Source organism: Siphateles boraxobius, unplaced genomic scaffold (assembly GCF_051911475.1).
Source record: "Siphateles boraxobius isolate OS27281-9 unplaced genomic scaffold, OSU_SipBor_1 65, whole genome shotgun sequence".
Lineage (NCBI taxonomy): Eukaryota > Metazoa > Chordata > Actinopteri > Cypriniformes > Leuciscidae > Siphateles > Siphateles boraxobius.
This window is the reverse complement of record NW_027509192.1, coordinates 12,844,748-12,863,519: the sequence shown is the minus strand read 5'-3', so window position 1 is coordinate 12,863,519 and position 18,772 is coordinate 12,844,748. Positions and strand designations below refer to the sequence as shown.

At 40.5% G+C, this 18,772-nt stretch overlaps 1 protein-coding gene across 2 annotated transcripts in view; it reads left to right on the top strand.

Annotated features, from left to right (window-relative positions):
- The window catches only part of otud7a (OTU deubiquitinase 7A), an 83,677-nt gene extending 68,797 nt beyond the window's left edge, over nucleotides 1-14,880 (top strand). For both annotated transcript variants that reach the window (XM_077211086.1, XM_077211087.1), the window contains 3 exons: nucleotides 9,817-9,931; nucleotides 10,690-10,774; nucleotides 11,034-14,880. In XM_077211086.1, coding sequence (XP_077067201.1) covers nucleotides 9,817-9,931; nucleotides 10,690-10,774; nucleotides 11,034-12,551 — 1,718 coding nt within the window. In that variant the 3' untranslated portion in view covers nucleotides 12,552-14,880. The remainder of the gene's footprint in view (nucleotides 1-9,816; nucleotides 9,932-10,689; nucleotides 10,775-11,033) is intronic.
- Nucleotides 14,881-18,772: the final 3,892 nt, after the last annotated feature.

Genomic DNA, 18,772 nt, shown 5'->3' with positions numbered 1-18,772 from the left:
CTGTAGCAGAATTAATAGTACAATTATTTAATCAGTTCATTCAATGAACGGAAAGCATAATCAATTATTGGAAATAAATTATCTTCCTGGCCAAGAAAGAGTAACCTTTTCCAACTAAAGTAAATAAAGTACTAGCAGTAGCAGGTTTATAGCATAAGTATCGCTAGATCAAGATGTTTAAGTGACTTTTATCTTTTTGTGAGTGGCAAACACAGAGACAATAAAGGGTGGATATAATGGATTAATAAACAAAACTACGGGAAGCTACACAGACAACTAAACTAAGCAAAGATTGTATACAGAATCAAGGAAGTGAAGAAAAGTGAAGAAAGAGAGAGAAGAAAAGAGAATCGTAAGATTACAATCAGTTAACCACGACCTACGAGAAACATCAGAGAATCAGGGTCACCTTGAAGGGGCACAATAACTTCAAGAAACGCATCTAAAGGCTGCGAACTGGTACTTGCATTGACTTCGGTTGCTGAACAAGTCCAGATGCAGGAGATTCTTGAGATTCTTGATGATTTTGCCAGGAGTGCGCTGAAGCGTTCGTTCCACGTTGAATCCAAAGAAGTTAACTTGAAGATGAAGTTGCCGGAAGAAGACAGGAAAATGTTGACTCAAAGAGATTGAGCAAAGATATATTGAGCTGAAATAATCAGACACTCTTAAAGGTCCTATCAGTTCACACCATTTGGTGAGGTGACCAGTCAGAGATGACCGGGAGAAAGTCTTTGTTCCATCTTATCCCCATTTGCATGTTCATGGTGGCATGGAGAGTTTGTGTAGTCTCTACACAAAAGTATGGTCAAAATGATGCAAAAAAAGTGATAAATCATCTTTGGATATCAACATTTGGGGCCCTATCTTGCACCCGGCGCAAATGACTTTGTACACTGACGCATGTGTCATTCCTATTTTGCACCCGCGCAAAACGGACTTTTCCCTCCACAGACAGACGTCGGTTAACTAAGAAATACACTTGCGCTCCCCGGGGCGGTTCAGCGCAAAGAGGAGGCGTGTTCCGGCGCAAACTTTCCCTCATGCTATTTTGCTGTTCTATAAAACAATTGCGCCACTGACCAGAAAAAACCTAGTCTAAAGTCAGTGGCGCGTTGCGCGTACATTCAGATGCTATTTTAAGCGCGCATGCTTGGCCATAATACAGAGTGTGAACAACGCGCATACACTGTAGATGATTCTCTCATCTACACAGATGCATTTAACTTTTTGCAAATGATACATTATTATAAAGAAAAATATTAAAACACGAGGGAAATCATTGTTGTGTCCATGACGATGGAGAAAATAGGCATAGTAAAGCTTACACATTTACCCAAATTATTATATGCATGTTTAACCGAAGCTAATTTGGGTGGGTTTGTCCCAACCCCAATGTCACTTCTCTTTCTTTTACGGCCCTGACGAGAACATCGATCTCCTCGGCTGAGAACCGATTCTGAAGTGCGCCTGGTAAATGCGCCGTTATAATAGTATTGCGCCATGGAACAAGCGCACCTCGTTCATCATGCTCTTAAAGGGAATGTGATATAAAGCTCTTATTGGTTTGTTTCCCGTTACGCCCAAACCACACCTATGAATAATGAAGCTACTTCAGACCAACCCCTTTTAGACTTGCGCCAGGCGCAAGAGGCATTTATCCCGCCGGGAAAATAGCAACAGTGCCGGGATCCGCCCACAAAGTTACTTGCGCTTTGCGCTTTGACACTTGCGTTTCAGATCGTTAAACTAGGGCCTGAAGTTACTCTAACATAACTTAAGAATCTTAATTAGGCTAATAAATATAGAGAAATGCATAAAACACAGCAGAAATACTATACACATTTGGGAAAGTTTGTGGGTAAGAATGGAGTAAATGTCGTTGCGTATTGGAAGTTTATCACTATAGTCTTAGACCAAATGGCTAGTGCCGTCTGGTCTCCTGTGCTGTCTTTGAGGGTTGCAGACACAGTCTCCTGCTGAGATCGTTCAGGTAAGCAGAGGGGATAACGGTATTTGAAGAGAACTGGTTTGAGGGCCGGTGACAACAGGGGAGAGGGCAAAGGTTTTATGATGTCTAGAGCATTTTGATTAAGTCCATTCGTTATATCTTGCATGATTCATTTAAATATTTTACTCCCATAAATTTTGCGTCTTGGGAAACTTCTACAAATGCATATCCAATAAGGTCAGCCTCAAAAATAACTGTCCACGCCTTTTCAGCGCAATTTTTTCACTGCGTCTTTAGTGAATCTTGACAGTAGTTTTTTAACGCCAAAAGAGGGTTAGCTCTGGCTCAAGTTATTAGTAAATCTGGCCCAAAATGATAAAAATCACAGTGCACATTTTGTATACTGTAGGAATGGTATGAAAAACCTGTTAGTATGTGATACTGAATGTGTGTGTGAACCTGAAGTTAGTGAGGTTTAATTATTTTATTTGCTGATTCATTCATCCTATTCAAGCTAGTAGTTTTAGCAAAGAACCGACTCGAATCCATCTCATGCTGAATGAAAAATGCAGACCTGAAATCTAATTACGTTTGATCAATTATTAAAAGCACATTTCGTAGACTCCAGTCGATCAGATACTGAAACAGAAAAAAAAGGAACTATACTGTTTAATACTGTTTCAGAATCTCTCAGGGAGTCTGGCTGCCAGTTAAGTACATTATTAGCTGTCTGTCTGAATTAGAGCCTTCATTCTAGACCATTATGGTTTATCTTGTAATCTGTAGTATAATGTAATGTGCAATACAATGTGCCCCCTCAGAAGTATGGTCTGTACACTGCAGTGTTTCCAGTGTGAGGTAAAAAACAACAGGCTAATGTTGTCTAGGGCTGAATGGGAATGAATCTCTCTCTCTCTCTCTCTCTCTCTCTCTCTCTCTCTCTCTCTCTCTCTCTCTCTCTCTCTCTCTCTCTCTCTCTCATGTTTTTTTTTTCTTCTTAAATATGGCCGAAAGCCATGTAATGACTTTAAGGACGATGGAACCGGAAGAGCATCTGTGTTTTGGCCTACAAAAATACCTGCAGCACTCTGTAACGGTGAAAAATTTCAATTGCTTTTCAGTAAACCCTGATTAGAAAAAAGTAAAAGTTTGACAACTAGCCCCCAATTGTAAGTTTGCCAAGTTAACTCTGATTTGTTTCATTAAAGAACATATTTGATTAGGTTTTGTGCCATAAAAATGGATAAAGACAGCATTGTCTGTAGTTTATGTAAATAACATGTCTGGGGGATGTTTTTTTTTATATAAGAGAACAGATTGGTTGAGTGTTTAGCCCACTAGATGGCACTCTTTCCTTCTGTTAACCGCAAGAAACCTCCCCACACGTACCCGATGACCCTAAAAGCATGTGGTCGGTTTGAAGCAGTGGGTTGTTGACAGATTAGAGGCCTTCGCTGTAGTCCCATTTCTCCAGGATATGAATGACTGACTCCTCTGAAAATAAAATAAAAACACCTTGCTCACTCCCGTCTGGAATACAGGAAATTGGGGGGTTGCCAATTTTTTTTTTTTTAAACCTGTCATACTTGATATCATTTAACATTCATTCATATATTGTTTTATTTTAAATAATATTATTACAATTATAACTTTTAAACTAAACACAATTGATTAAATTACTCTTCAAATCCTCTTGCTTTAATGAGACACTTTTATCTGATAAAGTTTTGACAGGTTAGAAACTCTCCTCAAGAATGACCTAATGGCAAATTAATGTATAAATGAAATCCAGATGGGAAAGTAATTTGCAGTTGTGTGTGGTGGAATTAAATTATCACACAGAAATCTCATCCACACAAATTGACGAGTATTTTGTTTTCTTTCATGGAATGGAAAAATCATGAGATTGCAATTTTTAACTGTCAGCAACCCTAAAATTGGACTCTAATTTATGTTTTTAATTATTTAAAATCAAAAAAAAAATTCAGAGTTACCCTAGTTGGGAATCACTGCTTGTGCTGTGCAGAGACGTGAAGGAGCGTTTGCCTCGGTTCCTTCTGAGCCAAATTAGGTCAAATGATGCAGTGTGTCTGGAGACAGTTAGTGCCATGAGGCTCCACATACACATTTACCAGTCCTTTACACAAATGTACACACACAACAGGGCATCTCCCTCTGACTCATTTCCCCTGATTCTATTCTTACCTGATCCCTCTCTCTCTTTCTCTCTCTGTCCCTAAAGAACCACTTGGCCTCGGCCGTTTGAGGCAGATCAGTCCAGGCCAACCCCTACATGTGGTTTAGGCCCTAATATGCTCCTCCCAAACCCCTACCTCCCTTCTTCCACTTCCCGACAGAGAGTCTGTCTCTGTGTGGCTGTCTTGGTGGGTGATGACCCCTCCCCCCCCCCCCCCCCCCACACACACACACCCCCCCCCCCCCGGATCTTCCGCTCGGGTCTGCCAGGGAGTGCCCGTCTGCCCAGTGTGTGTTCAGGTGCCAGCGGTTTCCCGAGAACACTGAGACTCTTTTGTGTGTGTGTGTGTGTGTGTGTGTGTGTGTGTGTGTGTGTGTGTGTGTGTGTGTGTGTGTGTGTGTGTGTGTGTGTGTGTGTGTGTGTGTGTGTGTGTGTGTGTGTGTGTGTGTGTGTGTGTGTGTGTGTGTGTGTGTGTGTGTGTGCGCGTGTGTGAGTCAGAGTTGTGTGTCAAAGACTCTGTGACATTTTTTACGAATTTTGTGGCTTTTGGTGTTTGCTATGCTCTGAACATCTATATGTTAGTCTAAAAGTTTATAAAACAATTTGCATTTGGCAGATATGCACATTAAAAAATTCTCATTCTGCACTTATGGGCAGGTAAATTTTTTGTCCTATCAAATTCTTTAGAATGAAAATGCTTCACCCAAAAATGAAAATTCTGTCATTAATTACTCACCCTCATGTCGTTCACATTAAGATCTTTTTGATGTTTTCTGTCCCTCCATTGACAGCTACGCAACCAGATCCATGTGATTTCAGTGGTTTAGTCCAAATTTACTGAGGAGACTCGATTGCTTTATATGATGAACATATTTAATTAAGGCTTTTATTCACATAAACAGAAGCTCAACCGAACCTGCTTGGTTCTTGCTAAAGGTCAAATGTGATGCGTAACACGAGAATGAACCTCATTGTTCTCACACATCAAGCAAGCATGCTTGAGCTTCCGTTTACCACAACTGATGTGAGTTGATGAATGTTTAAATGTGAATAAAAGCATAGATCTGTTCATCATATAAAGTGATCGTATCTCTTCAGAAAATTACTAAACCACTCTATTCATATGGATTAGTTTTACGATCTCTTTAGCTGTCTCGGAGCTGTCAATGGAGGGACAGAAAGTTCTCCGATTTCTTCAAAAAGATCTTCATTTGTGTTCTGAAGATGAACGAAATTCTTACGGTTTGGAACGACATGAGGGTGAGTAATTATTGACAGAATTTTCATTTTTGGGTGAACTATCCTTTTAATACCACATTCCTCTGACTAGCAATACAGAGTAGTATAATTAACAGCTGAGATGTAAATTAAAGCTGTTTGTGAAAAAAGAAAAGGGACAAGCCTGTCAGTATGTCTATAGCTTAAACTTCCTGTTTTAAAAAGCGTCACCAAAAGGAAGAAAATTATTTCTCGTCAATTCATGGGGTTTTTACATTAGTAGTCTACTTTTGGCCCTCTTTGCTGTTGTCATTCTTCCTCAAAATAAAAACAAATCCTCAGACTCTTATTCACCAATGCACACACACATACATTTGTTATTTTATCATGGTGAGGACTTCCCATTGACCATGTTAAGCTAATTATGGTAGCCATACCTCAACCCTACCTCAACATGTTTGTCCTTTAATTTTGTAAATAAGATGTTATTTAATTATTTTATTAAGATGTTTTCATGAAATCATCATTTAGGCACTATACAGATAGCAGAGCCTTTACCTGTTCCTTGTGGTTAGACATACTGTAAGCTACAAAATAATAGTCAAGGTGAACAAAATGTGGTCCTATACCTTTCATCCAATTTTCTCTTTTTACACGTGTAATCATTCTTTAACCACAGGGCAATTGCTCTCATTGATTTTAGTCATTGATTTAAAGTCAAATAATTTAAGCTGTTTTTGTGTTTTAAGGCCCTTTAGAATCTTTTTTTTTTTGTTGTAGTCGAGGCACTTTTCCTGCGGGTTCCTTCCCTGTGACGTGCTATGCTAGTACTGTTTTAATGCACCTTCATTTTTCTGTGGTTACACTTTATATGACACCAGTCAACCAATAGAAAACGTGTGTTGCTATTTTGAGTCACGCCTCTCCAGTTTTATGAAGACCTCTATTTTTTGGCATCTGCCGGGCAGCTTTTAAAGTTTCATCTTGTAAGAATGAAAAACTTTCTTGTGCCATGACCAGCTCACACCAAGCTTGGGTTAAAAACCTAACCCAGCTGCAGACTCCATCAGCAGTAATTATCAGGAGACTTACGGATATTTCTGTAAACAGTTTGGTGTATATGTGGCCCTGGAAAATATGTTAGGCAATCCGATTCCCTTTCAGAATCTCCCTCTTAGATTCATGTCGAAGCTTTGTTTAGCTGCATGATTATTGTTTACAATGGCTGTAAAATACACAGCTGCGAATGAAACTCCTGAATTCACACCTCATCAAGCACAAGCACGGTTTGCGTGACTAAAGAGGACTAATTGTTTTCCTTAGTGGGCGCAACTGCAGTGATTGATATCGCCCACCAGAGGGGGGAAAGTCAAGAAAACCTCAACGATCCTAGGAAATAATGCCTTGGGAGTCATTCTCAAAAGGATTATATCACACATGCCGCACTTGACAGATATTCCCGCTCATTGCCTGTCTAACCTCACATTGCCTTCCTCAGGCGGTGCCATGTCGTGCAGCCAGACCCACTCGGCATACATCAACCTCCATCTCGTGCCAACAGAATAAACTCTGCATGTAATGCGCTTGTAATGTAGCATGTCAGACTCCATGAGCAATGTTGTCTGTCAACAACTTCTGTTTGTATTATCACGGCAGCACTCAGTAAAAGACTTTATTTACAGTCTCGTCATCTTCTGGTTACTTGTCTATTATCACTCGCTCTGATGTGTCCTGTTTATTCAGTCAATGTATTTGTGTTTTAATAACAGTTTCAAATACAAACAAATATTTCAGGAATCAACGGCCCTTTTTCCTTCAGAGCGGCCCTCGACGTCACAGTTTTCGAGCGTATGCGTTTGAAGTGGGTCAGTCAAGGACAGGCCTGTGTGATAGCCAGCAGGGATACAAAATACATTATGCTCCAGTCCCTCGGGGTAGAACTGGCAGTGGCGGTGTTTGGACCTGGAATAAGCCCAACTGGTAACAACAGTGCGAGCTGAAGCGTGTGAGTGTGTATGCTAGGCCAGAGAAAGGAGGACAGCTGCAGTGTAGGAGTCGGGACACAACCCCACATAGCTCCGACGTTCACCGTCTGACCCCACTCTGGTGGGAAACTGTATCTATGTGTGTGCAACGGGGAACACAATGGGGTACTTGTTGGCCCACGTGTATGAATTGTATGTTATTCCGAACAGTGTGTGCTCTACTTTGGGAATTCCACCTACATTTCTTTCAGTTTGGACTTTGGATGCTCTTTCTTGTCCTGGTGTGACTCCCCAAGAATTTGACCCACAAAATGCTGGAAGAAACCTCATAGCCTCATATGCGCCAGCAGTTTGTGTTTCAATAATAGTGAAAAGAACATGATGGTTGGGGTAAATGATTTTGGCAGCTTAGATGTTTTCTTGATTCAAAATTTTTTGTTGGACTTGGAACTACATTCCCATCAAAGAAACATAGTTGTATATGAGCTTTGAGATTGAGTAGCAATGAAGTATGTTTCTGTCAGTCAGTGTTATTCTGACATTATTTTCAAAGTTTTTTGTTTAATTGCCAAATTTCTGTTGTATAACTACATTAACCATAATCCCGAGAGATCCGACTTTAATCCACCAATCAGAGAAGTTGCTGTTACTATGAAAACAAGAACCATGTCATAACAGCTCAGCAGCGACCTTCCACTCCCAGTGTGAATGACAGTCTCTCTATACTGTTAAGCAACATATATTATATCAGAATTTTTTTGCAATAAACTTCAAAACTTTTTTACTTTATAATCAACTAGTACAAATCAGTAGTCTTATAGTAGGCATTCAAGCCAAAATGTCTTTGCTGAAGTGAAAAAGTTGGGAATTCTTAGAGCGTGGACTGAGATTTTGGATTATATGTATGTTCTGTAGACCAGCTGGACATTTTTGGCGCTTGTTATTGCCAGGATTGTGAATTAAAAGACGTGAGTGGGAGGCAAAGTCGTGTGCTGATTGAAAATTTTACAGGGAGGAAGTGTGTTTCAAGTGTGCTCATGTCTTACTGTGTAAAATGGCTAAAAAATACACTTCTCTTCACACTACAGTTTCATAATTTGGGTAAAAAAACATACTGTGATTATTTTGACATATTGTGATTTGAACTGTTTTAAGATACACTGTTTTTTTTTTTAATAATAGGTTTTAAAATGTTCCTCAATCCATGTCTTGTGAAATACTGGTGTATTTTTCTCCTTTTGTGATCTTGTGTCATATTAGATTTGTATAATAACTTGTAACTGTCAGAAATTTGTATCACGAACATAAGCACAAATATTCACAAATATTCACAAAATGTGGTAAAACAATCCTAAATGGACTTATCATGAACTGATTTTTTTCTGCCTTACTACAGAAAATGCATCTCTCCTTGACCTTTTCTTTCACACACACACACACACACACACACACACACACACACACACACACACACACACACACACACACACACACACACACACACACACACGTTCATTCAGTACTGTGACTCGATGTCTCTCACTCCTACTCTGCATAGTGTCATTTAAATGAGTCACTGAAGAGCATTATGTTCACTGTGAGTTCTACCCAGCAGTCACCTGGCAAATGGCAGGCCTTTCATGAGGAGAGGAGACAGTTTGTTCTATCAGTGAGTGCATGTTTGTGAGAGTATGGTCACAACCAGAAGGGACTGGAATGTCCTCTGTCCAAACATGCTGTATTTTCCAACAGTCACAAGAACTGAATCTTTCTCTTTATCTATTTTACTTCAACCCATTCTCTCTTTTCAATTCCATGCCTGTGGTCTGAAAAGACTAGTCAGGTACAGTGATGAATAGAGTGATGTGAAAGGGGGGAAAATGGAAGTAGTTAAAACGGATGGAAGGCTGTGATATTTTCTTTTTAGGAAACAGTGCCGCACCCAGGCCTGTTCACGTATGTCTCGCGTACCCCTTGATTAATGTTGAAATGTTTTTTCCTGTCAAGTGGTTGTTGGAAGCATTGAAATATGATTTTTGTTTCTCTTACAAGTTTTTTTTGTTTTTTTTTATACCTAGTAGTGAAGGAGTAATGGATGATTCTTTGTGAGGAGCAGCCCACTGAGTCTTACATTCTTTATTCACTTCACAATCTTACATTATTTATTCGCTTTTTGAGAAAGTGAAAGACAACATTATGCACTGATAATCTTCTCTTGTTAAATTAAATATTGTGCCTATGACACAGGTTGGACCTTGGACGTCAGTTTAATCAAACATAATATCAAAACCTTAAGTTTTGGGTGAACTATCCCTTTAAGAAAAGCTAAGCAGTGTAGTCATTAATCTGAGCAAGAACACTCTTTTCATAGTTGTAATATCCACCTAGTAGCAACCTGGTTTGCATCCCATTTCTGAATGTTACATCTAAATCTTTCATGTTTTCTTTTTGTCCCTCCCTTTCAGCCATCATCCCACTGACTGACTCTGAGCACAAGTTGCTAGCGCTGCACTTCGCGGTGGACCCTGGGAGGGACTGGGAGTGGGGGAGGGATGACAATGACAATGCTAAGCTGGCAAAGTAAGACCCTTCTTTTTCTCTCTCTCATCCTCCATCCACTCCTACAGCAAGCTTAGCTAAATTAAATTAATAACTTGTGAGCATGCTCTAGATCTTGAATGAGAGGTAATTGAGACAAAGGTCAGGTAGGGCCAAATGAGGGCATCTATCTAAATGTTATCTTTATAATATAAGGGATTTAGAAGGGTTAAATCTGTCCAGAAGGTCCCAGCACATGGCACCAGGCCACATTATCCTCACAGAGGTCGATCTGAACTTCACTCATCTTAAAGCCTCATTCAACAATTAAAGCCTGTACATGTTCCAAAATTTTATCAGTTGCATATTCCTGCATTTGTCTTATGTTTGAGAAGATTTGTGCAGGATGTTTCCAGTGACTTTCCAGAGGTCAGCCAATTAAAGCATATGAATAAATTGCAGCAGCACCACCCCAGCTATGATTTACAGAAGGAAGAACTGAGACACAAAACAAACATCTGCGATAAAGTAACTGTAATGAGTTGGCCCCCACTCCATTGGCTCCATAATGGACTGATGAATACAAACTAATTGCTGTCATTCTCTGGAAACTAGATTTATGCACTGATTGAGTTCCTAGTTGCATGCCTCAAATGGTTTGTAATTTCTACCATTCCATCACTGGCACGTAAGAGATGACAAGAAATTGCAACAGGCCTCATTCGAGCTGATAAAAACCTTTTGTGCTAGAAATCAGGTTTTTAGAAAAGATGTTTGACTATGTTCTCCTCTCACTCTAGTCTTATTCTATCACTGGAAGCTAAACTAAACCTTCTGCACAACTACATGAATGTAACATGGATTCGAATTCCTTCTGAATCAAGGGTAAGTGGTCATCCATTTATTAGTTGACAAAAATTCTCCTGGAGGCAGGGCCATGGAGCCTACATATATTTTGAGGAGCTCCAACCCTGCTCCAACACACTTGACCTTTTTTTCACATATTCCTAAAGACCTTGGTTAGGTGGTTCAGGTGTGTTTGATTAGGGTTGGCAATAAACAAATGTTTTGTAATATTTGACAACATTACTTTGCTTAAGGTAACCTCAGTTTTGAGTTCTTATGACTGATCTGTGTATTACAGGCTCCATTGGCTCAGCCTGAGTCGCCCACTGCCTCAGCAGGTGAGGATGTACAGTCTCTGGCAGAATCCATGGACTCGGACCGGGAGTCTGTTTGCAGTAATTCCAACCTCAATAATGGAAAGTCAATGAAGGAGAAAGACAAGGACAAGCAGCGAAAGGACAAAGACAAAACACGGGCAGACTCAGTGGCCAACAAACTGGGCAGCTTCAGCAAGACTCTGGGTATCAAACTTAAGAAGAATATGGGTGGACTTGGAGGACTTGTCCATGGCAAGATCAGCAAGTCCACCTCAACAAATGGAAGAACGGTAGAGAACGGAGAGCAGAAATCTAAGAAAAAGGACTCAAAAACACGAAAAGGGAGCAAAGAGGAGTCAGGCCAGTCAGCCAGCACATCCTCCTCAGAGAAGACAACCAGTCCCTCGCCTACAGACCGCGCTTCTGGTAGCTCACCTATTGAGAGACCGCCAGGATCAGGCAAAATCTCGGGTGATCGGACACTGGACAACTGGAAGTACAGCACAGATGTCAAACTCAGCCTGAACATCCTTCGAGCAGCCATGCAGGGTGAGCGCAAATTCATCTTTGCTGGGTTGCTGCTCACCAGCCATCGACACCAATTTCATGAAGAGATGATCAGCTTCTACCTAAGCAGCGCCCAAGAACGCTTCAGTGCTGAGCAGGAACAGAAGAGAAAGGCTGAGGCTGAGAAGAAGCCTCAGACCAATGGGGTGGCACTAAAGAAGCCTGAGCAGGAGAGTGTTTTCCAAAGGGAGCGTTCAGATAGCTCTCCACCTGAGAGTTGCTCACCGGTGTTGCACCCTAGCCATAATCTTTCCCAGGCTGTGAAGGTCCAAGAAAGGGGAAGCCCAAAGCTTGCTGCTTCTCCCATCCCGATACCCATCCCAGTCTCCATCCCAGGATCCTCCATGTCCCCTATCCCTTTCTCCTCCCCTAGTAACGGTGCTAAGAGACCCGGACCAGTCCCTGTTTCAGCTCACTATAGCCATACACCACCTATCCAGAGGCACAGTGTCATCCACCTGAGGGATGTCAATGTGCAATCATCCAGCTATCAAGATGAGTCCTACAAGCCAATGATAGGCACTCTCAAAACTTGTGCCACCTACCCCCAGCAAAACCGTTCACTGTCCTCTCAGAGCTACAGCCCAGCCTGCATGTCTGGCATCCGTACTGTCAATGCCGTAGACACCCTACCGTACAACATGCCTGGGGAACATAAGTCCCACACTTATACCAACGGCTTCAACACTGGCGACATCCGGGACTGTCTGGAGTTTGCAGATGAGGACCCCATGCCCCATGCCTGGCTGGGGCAGGACAAAACCAAAGGGCAGAGTGGTGTTTGCCCAATGTACTGTTTTCAGCAGAAACGCTGCAGGAGGGAGAACTGCACCTTCTATGGCCGACCCGAGACAGAGAACTTTTGCTCCTACTGTTATAGAGAGGAGCTGAAACGCAGGGAACGAGAGTTGAAGGTGCACCGACCTGGATAGCCCTGCAAACATGCACACATATATAGGCACCCCCAATGTGCGTGAAAAGAACAGCAACACCAACACCTTTTTGCACTTTGCAAGTGATACAAAGAACTGGCATAACATTTTCCTACTATATTTAAGATCGGCCTCCTTGTATTCTTGTTACTTTACTCTCAATAGCGAACAGACATTGCTTTACAATGACAGGAAGTGCAACCAGAATCAGTTTACAGCTTTGGCCAGAGATTGTGTTATTGTTTGTTCTATGTCCGATTGAATTCAGTCTTTTACTTGTTCTAGAGTAAAAGCTCTTGTCTGTGCATTTTGCTCAATCTGTGTTGTAAAACTCCTTGTACATGCAGAAAGAGATGTAAAGGCATATGTCAGTCTCTAATGGAGTTTCCCAAATCATAGAAAGGAAAACTCAGTTTAGAGATCATTATAATGCAATACTTCACAGCATAGCTCTTTTGAATCTTAATACCGAATAACATTGATTTTGCTGTGCATTGCAAATAATTACAAGGGAGGGAGGTCCACTGTTCAGCACTCTGATTTTTTTGAAAGCAATAAGTTTGTTAACAACCGCCACCCCTCCCCCCTTTTATCTATGCATTCATGACGTCAGCCATATTCTACTTTTCACCATATGATTCTAAGGGATATCGATATGATTGTAAAAGGTCTGCTGTACAAGGATTATTATGGTGGAAAATATTCGATATGTGGCATATCAAAGTGTGCTCTCAAATTGATCTTGTGACTTTCCATCATTCACTATATTGTAATATAAAGCCTTTTCATAGGAGGGTTTGCATTCCATCATGAAGATATCAAATGAAACCTCACTATTGTGTGCTACTTGACATCTGATACAGTACGCATTTGACTTCCACTCATTGCTGTCTGTATTTGCAATATATAACAGTCATGCTAGCAAATGCTAAATTACAAGAACCACTTTACCTGAAAATATAAGTATGAAATGCAAACCCTAACAGTATATACTTCATCAGTGGACTGAATGTGGAAAACTTATGAAACTGTGTATGTAAACTGTTTAATACCTATTGGCACAGCTCGGCTACAAGCAACTGGCAACTGCTCATCAACATTCTGTAGCTAACTCATGCTAACACTGCCATGCTTGCCTCTCATGTGCCAAAAAGGTCCCTCACCTCCGTTTCATTTGTCCTCAGGTATATTAGTCTTAACCACACAATTGTGATGATCATATACATAGAAGCAACTAAATCTATAAATGTAAAATTGGTTATTTAAAGGTTCAAAACTACCTCTGAAAAGAATTTTAGAATTTTGACTCATACTGTATATTATACAGCAGCGTAAAATCATGTTCTAACAAGGCAGTTTGGAATAATATATATATATATATATATATATATATATATATATATATATATATATATATATATATACATATAACTGTAATTTCCATGTCTACAATGTAAATGAAAAATGTGGTGACACAACAAATTCATAGCCAATCAGAACATGTTTTACGTTTAATAGACCAATTAGATTGCACTTTGGGCGGAGCTGCCCAGTTAAACCAAGCAATGGACAAAATTTTCACATGTTGCTTGGTGCAGTAATATTTAGTTTGGACATAAGCTCATATTAATTTACCCCTTGTCAATTTGTAGGATATGTTGTTTAATCAAATCTCTACATGTGAAAACTGGACATTTAATGGTATAAGCCTACTTTTTCTTTTTTTTAATCACGCCAGATTCACCGGCAGTGCAAAAACAGTCATAGACAACAACATGCTAAGCTACTGACTGACTAACTGGCTAACAAACATACAAATGTACCACAGCTCACAGTGCTAGTTCTCATTGTGTGCTAGAAAATCAGGATGTTACAGGTAGCTGCGCCAATCAAGTTAACTAGCATGACTAGCGTGTTAGCCACTTTGTGTGCCTCTGCTAAGCAAAGGCCCCGCCAAGTGCTTTTCTACTCAATGGACAAGATTATCATAAGAGCAGCGCTTGTTGTGTTTTGTTGTGTGGCAGTGTCCAGGTAACCAACTCCGTGTCTCTGTGAGTGTTTTGTCTTTCCTGGCCAAGGATGTCCACTGCTTTGTTCTCTTCCCACATTTCTACACCTCCACAATTATGTGTCTTTTGCCTCCCATCCTCCTGCTTTTCCTCTCCCTCCTTTATATTGGACAAGCTCATGGACTCTCACTGTCTTAGAATTGTAAAATATGATTTTGTATTCATTTGAGAGTTTTACACTACTTTAAATTATTTATTTGCACATTAGGTACCGATGTAAATAGCAGGAGAAAAAGAGACAAAATAAGATTAGTTGTTAACTATGTTGTCCGTGTGGTTCTTTTAATTGTTCTTGTGGAAGAAAGGTGTGTGCTTGAGTGCTAGCAGACTTGCGTGTATGCGTGTTTGTTTTTCCTCAACGTTCTGTAATTTGAGCAGCGCCCTAGGCTGCTGTTTCAGTCTACAGCATACAACACCCATATTAGACTGTCTGCCTTCTCATAGGATTGAGCCGTGAAACTGGAATAAATTCCAGTATAAAAACGGCAGATCTTGTTGTGGTCAGCTTCCATATCGCTGCAGTATTTGCTGTCAGTCGTGGAACATGGTATTAGCATGAAACACAGCACCAAACAGCTGCCCCTCAGGTCACCTGTCTAACATCTGCCAGAAAAGCTTCGCCCTGACAGTGAACTCTGTTATGTTGTACGTTCATTTAAGATGAACATTCTTCGCATACTGTACATAGAAGCATTTTAATGGCCTGGGATTTAAAGCACAAATCAGGTCACTCTAAATAACGGGAGGTAAATAACTTAATAATTTGGGTCACCCCTTAAATTTTAGTCATGTATATTTTAAGCCCCTCTAACTTTGAGACTCTGAGATATTATGAATTATGAATTGCGAAATACACCGGTGGCTTATCTGTTATTGACATGTCATTTGCATCATACATGAGTGATTTTACGACTGTCGTGAAATAAGATACTCTCAAGTTTTTGCAAAAGGATCACAGACACACCCACACGTTTTACTGAGAGCTGATCTAATGGCACATGGAAGGGAAGATATAATTCTGCTGATGTAGAAGCTAGGGCACTTTGCCAAGAACTGAACTGTTCCAGCTGTCATAAAGATGTAAAAATGACTTTGCATTCAGCAAACCTATTCACTGTAGTTTTATCAGGATTTCACATTTAAAAAGGGGTCCTTCTTAGTATCAAGTAGTTGAGGGTTTTCATTTTGTTTATATACTTTTATGATAAAATAAACAATTCTAATTTAAATTTAGTAATAATGGAAATCTAATTTATGTTTTATTTAAGCATTGTGGTCTTCGTGTGGGTTGACTGTCAGGTTTTTTTTTACCTTGTAATCATACAGAAGCACTGGTATACAACACAACAGTACGACTATACAGTACATTATCTCTGACATTCGCATACAAGTCAACCATCGCCGGGAGTTTTATTGACAGGTGATCTGACCAATCATAATCTGCCGAATCCGCCATTTTGTCCGACAAAGCAGTCAGGAGAGTTAAGCCCTATTCGGACTGGACTAGTTTTCCAGGAGGTCAGTAGAGAAATTTGTGTTTCACAGACATACTTTGCCATTTTAATCCCATTTGAATCTGCCAAGTCTGTGTTTTTTCTCACACAACCTCATTAAAAATTTCAGAGGAAATTACCTACTGTTTTTCAGCGAACTCAGTGGTACTCTGAGAAGTCTAATCCCGTCCGAATGCGAATGACTGTGATTGCTGATTATGTATTATTCTAATGCTTTTCCTCAAGTGCTTTTGACCTTCCTGAGCTACCGTTTGCACACCAATCTTCAGCATTCTTTCATTCAGTTTCAATATGGATGGTATCCGACGAAAAAATAACATACAGTCAATAAATAGAACCAAATCGTGGAAACTGCGAAGACTGCCCATTTTATTATCAGTGTCAGGTAGGAGTAAAATGCTTGTCTAGATTTCTCTGCTCACATATGTAGGTTTACAATAAACAGCCAAAACAGAATTGTAACTCAAACATTGTTTAGAAAACTAGTCCCATCCGAATAGGTCTTTTATAGATTAACGTCGGTGGACTTGACGCAGATAAGAAGTTCACGCAGCTTCCGTACTACTCCGTTGTATATGAAATACGTCTGGTCTGTCAGTTGTCATAGAAAAGAAAAGGCAGCTTAACTATAAGCTTTTGGTCTTTCTTTGCCTGTTTCGACAATTGCGGCAATTCATGGGATTGTTGTCGGAACTCGCCAGGTAATCTATCTACAATCTTTTAGTGTTCCACTGCTTCTGTGGAATGGTCAAATAAAATGACCCATAACATGTGTTCCTAACCTCCCGATTGTTGGAACTTGCACTGTAAAAAAGGCTGAAATCATGATTCAAGTTAATTAAATTTAAGTTCATATTAAAACCTATGACTCGTGGCACAGACTGCAATGCGACCGAAAAGGCACTTTACTATTAGCAATTAAAGGGGCAGGGGCTCAAGCCCCCTCTGTGCACACCACTGCTCTGACTTTTGATCAGAAACTTGGCAAATTCAAGCAGTGTGAGATGTTATCTCTTCTGAACCTTTCAAAGAGACATGTGAGTTTACTTAGATCTTTTTCTTAGAAAACTCTGAGACCTTTCCTCAATGCGAAAACCAAAATACTACTGACATCCATGTAGCGCCCTGACCTCTCGAGGGGTAAGCAGAAGAGGAAAGATGTTTTTCCTTTTCAAGCAGGCCATATGATCTCATCTCCGCTCAAGGCAGCACGCACAGAGATGCAAAGAAACACTGCCATCTATCAATCAGAAGAACGGCCCCTCTCCCATGACCTAGTTTGCGTTTGTGCGCAGCTCTCTTCAAAACATCACCATGCCTGTGATTTTTTATCTCAGAAGTCTCTTGTCAATAATCTAACTTTCTCTTCAACGGCTTAGTTTTTTGTTTTTTTAAATGTGAAAAATGTGAGAAGAAAAACAGGAGAGGCGGTATAAGGTCATGCAGTTCTTTGGTAAAATGTTGTTTGTGATCCATGTCTTTCTTGCATTGGTGGAGAGGAAGACGGAGAATGTGCTCAACTTGGACATGGCATGCCGTCATGTGTTTATTGGACTGAATGTTAAGAGGTCTTGTGACACGGCAGCCAATGCTTTATTGTGCCTTACAGTACGTAGCAGCACGAGGCAGCGATAGTGTACCATTGTACGTGGTCCACAGCGGAAACACTTTACAATCGTGCCTCTCCTGACAGTTGATACCACAAATAGAATTCACACTGTTAAAGCAATAAGCCATTCTTTAACATGGGTAAAGAGGGGTTCTTAGGCATTATGTGAAGCAGTGTACTTACTGTAAAACAAGCTTGCCTGTGCTAATTTTATGGTACCATGCAGCCTTGAATGGCTTATTGCTTTTAAAAATAGTAATAAATCATAAAAACAAGAACAGCAATAAAATAAGTGTTCATTATTTTCAATAAATAATGTTCAGTTACACTTTGTTTTAAGGTGTCATTGTTACAGTGCAATTAAATATTTAAGTACAGTGTAATATTAATTAACTATATGTACTTACTATTGTCACGTTTCAGTATGTTTGAGTTTTGTTTTGTGATCTTGGTTTCCCCTGTGTTTGTGATTTTGGTTCAGTCCTGTTAATTTTCCCGCCCTGTCTGATTAGTAATTCCCTTCACCTGTGTTTCTGTTAATTATCATATTAGTGCCTGTTCATTTAAGCCTTGTATTTTCCCTCAGTGTTTGTTGGTCGTCGTCAATGTATGGTTGTGTTTACCCTGAAGACCTGGAGTTTTGTTCTTTTGTTCTTGTATGTTCCTGAAGTTAATTTTGTAAATAAATCAACTACTTTGAAGTTCCTGCATCCTCGTCTTCAGCTACCTGCACACAACCTGACAGAACGACCAACCAAGACAAGATGGATTTGGCTGGCCATGACCTGACGGATTACCTGATCAGGATCCTGATGGAGAGAGGTCTCCGCATCACCATCACCCCGGTGATGGCTCCAACCATGTTCGCCATGCCATCCATCCTCATGCATGGTTCTGAAGAGCCCTCGTCGCTGCTGGTTCCGTCCAGCACCAAGCCCTCTTCGCCGCTGGTTCCGTCCAGCACCAAGCCCTCTTCGCCGCTGGTTCCGTCCAGCACCAAGCCCTCTTCGCCGCTGGTCCCATCCAGTT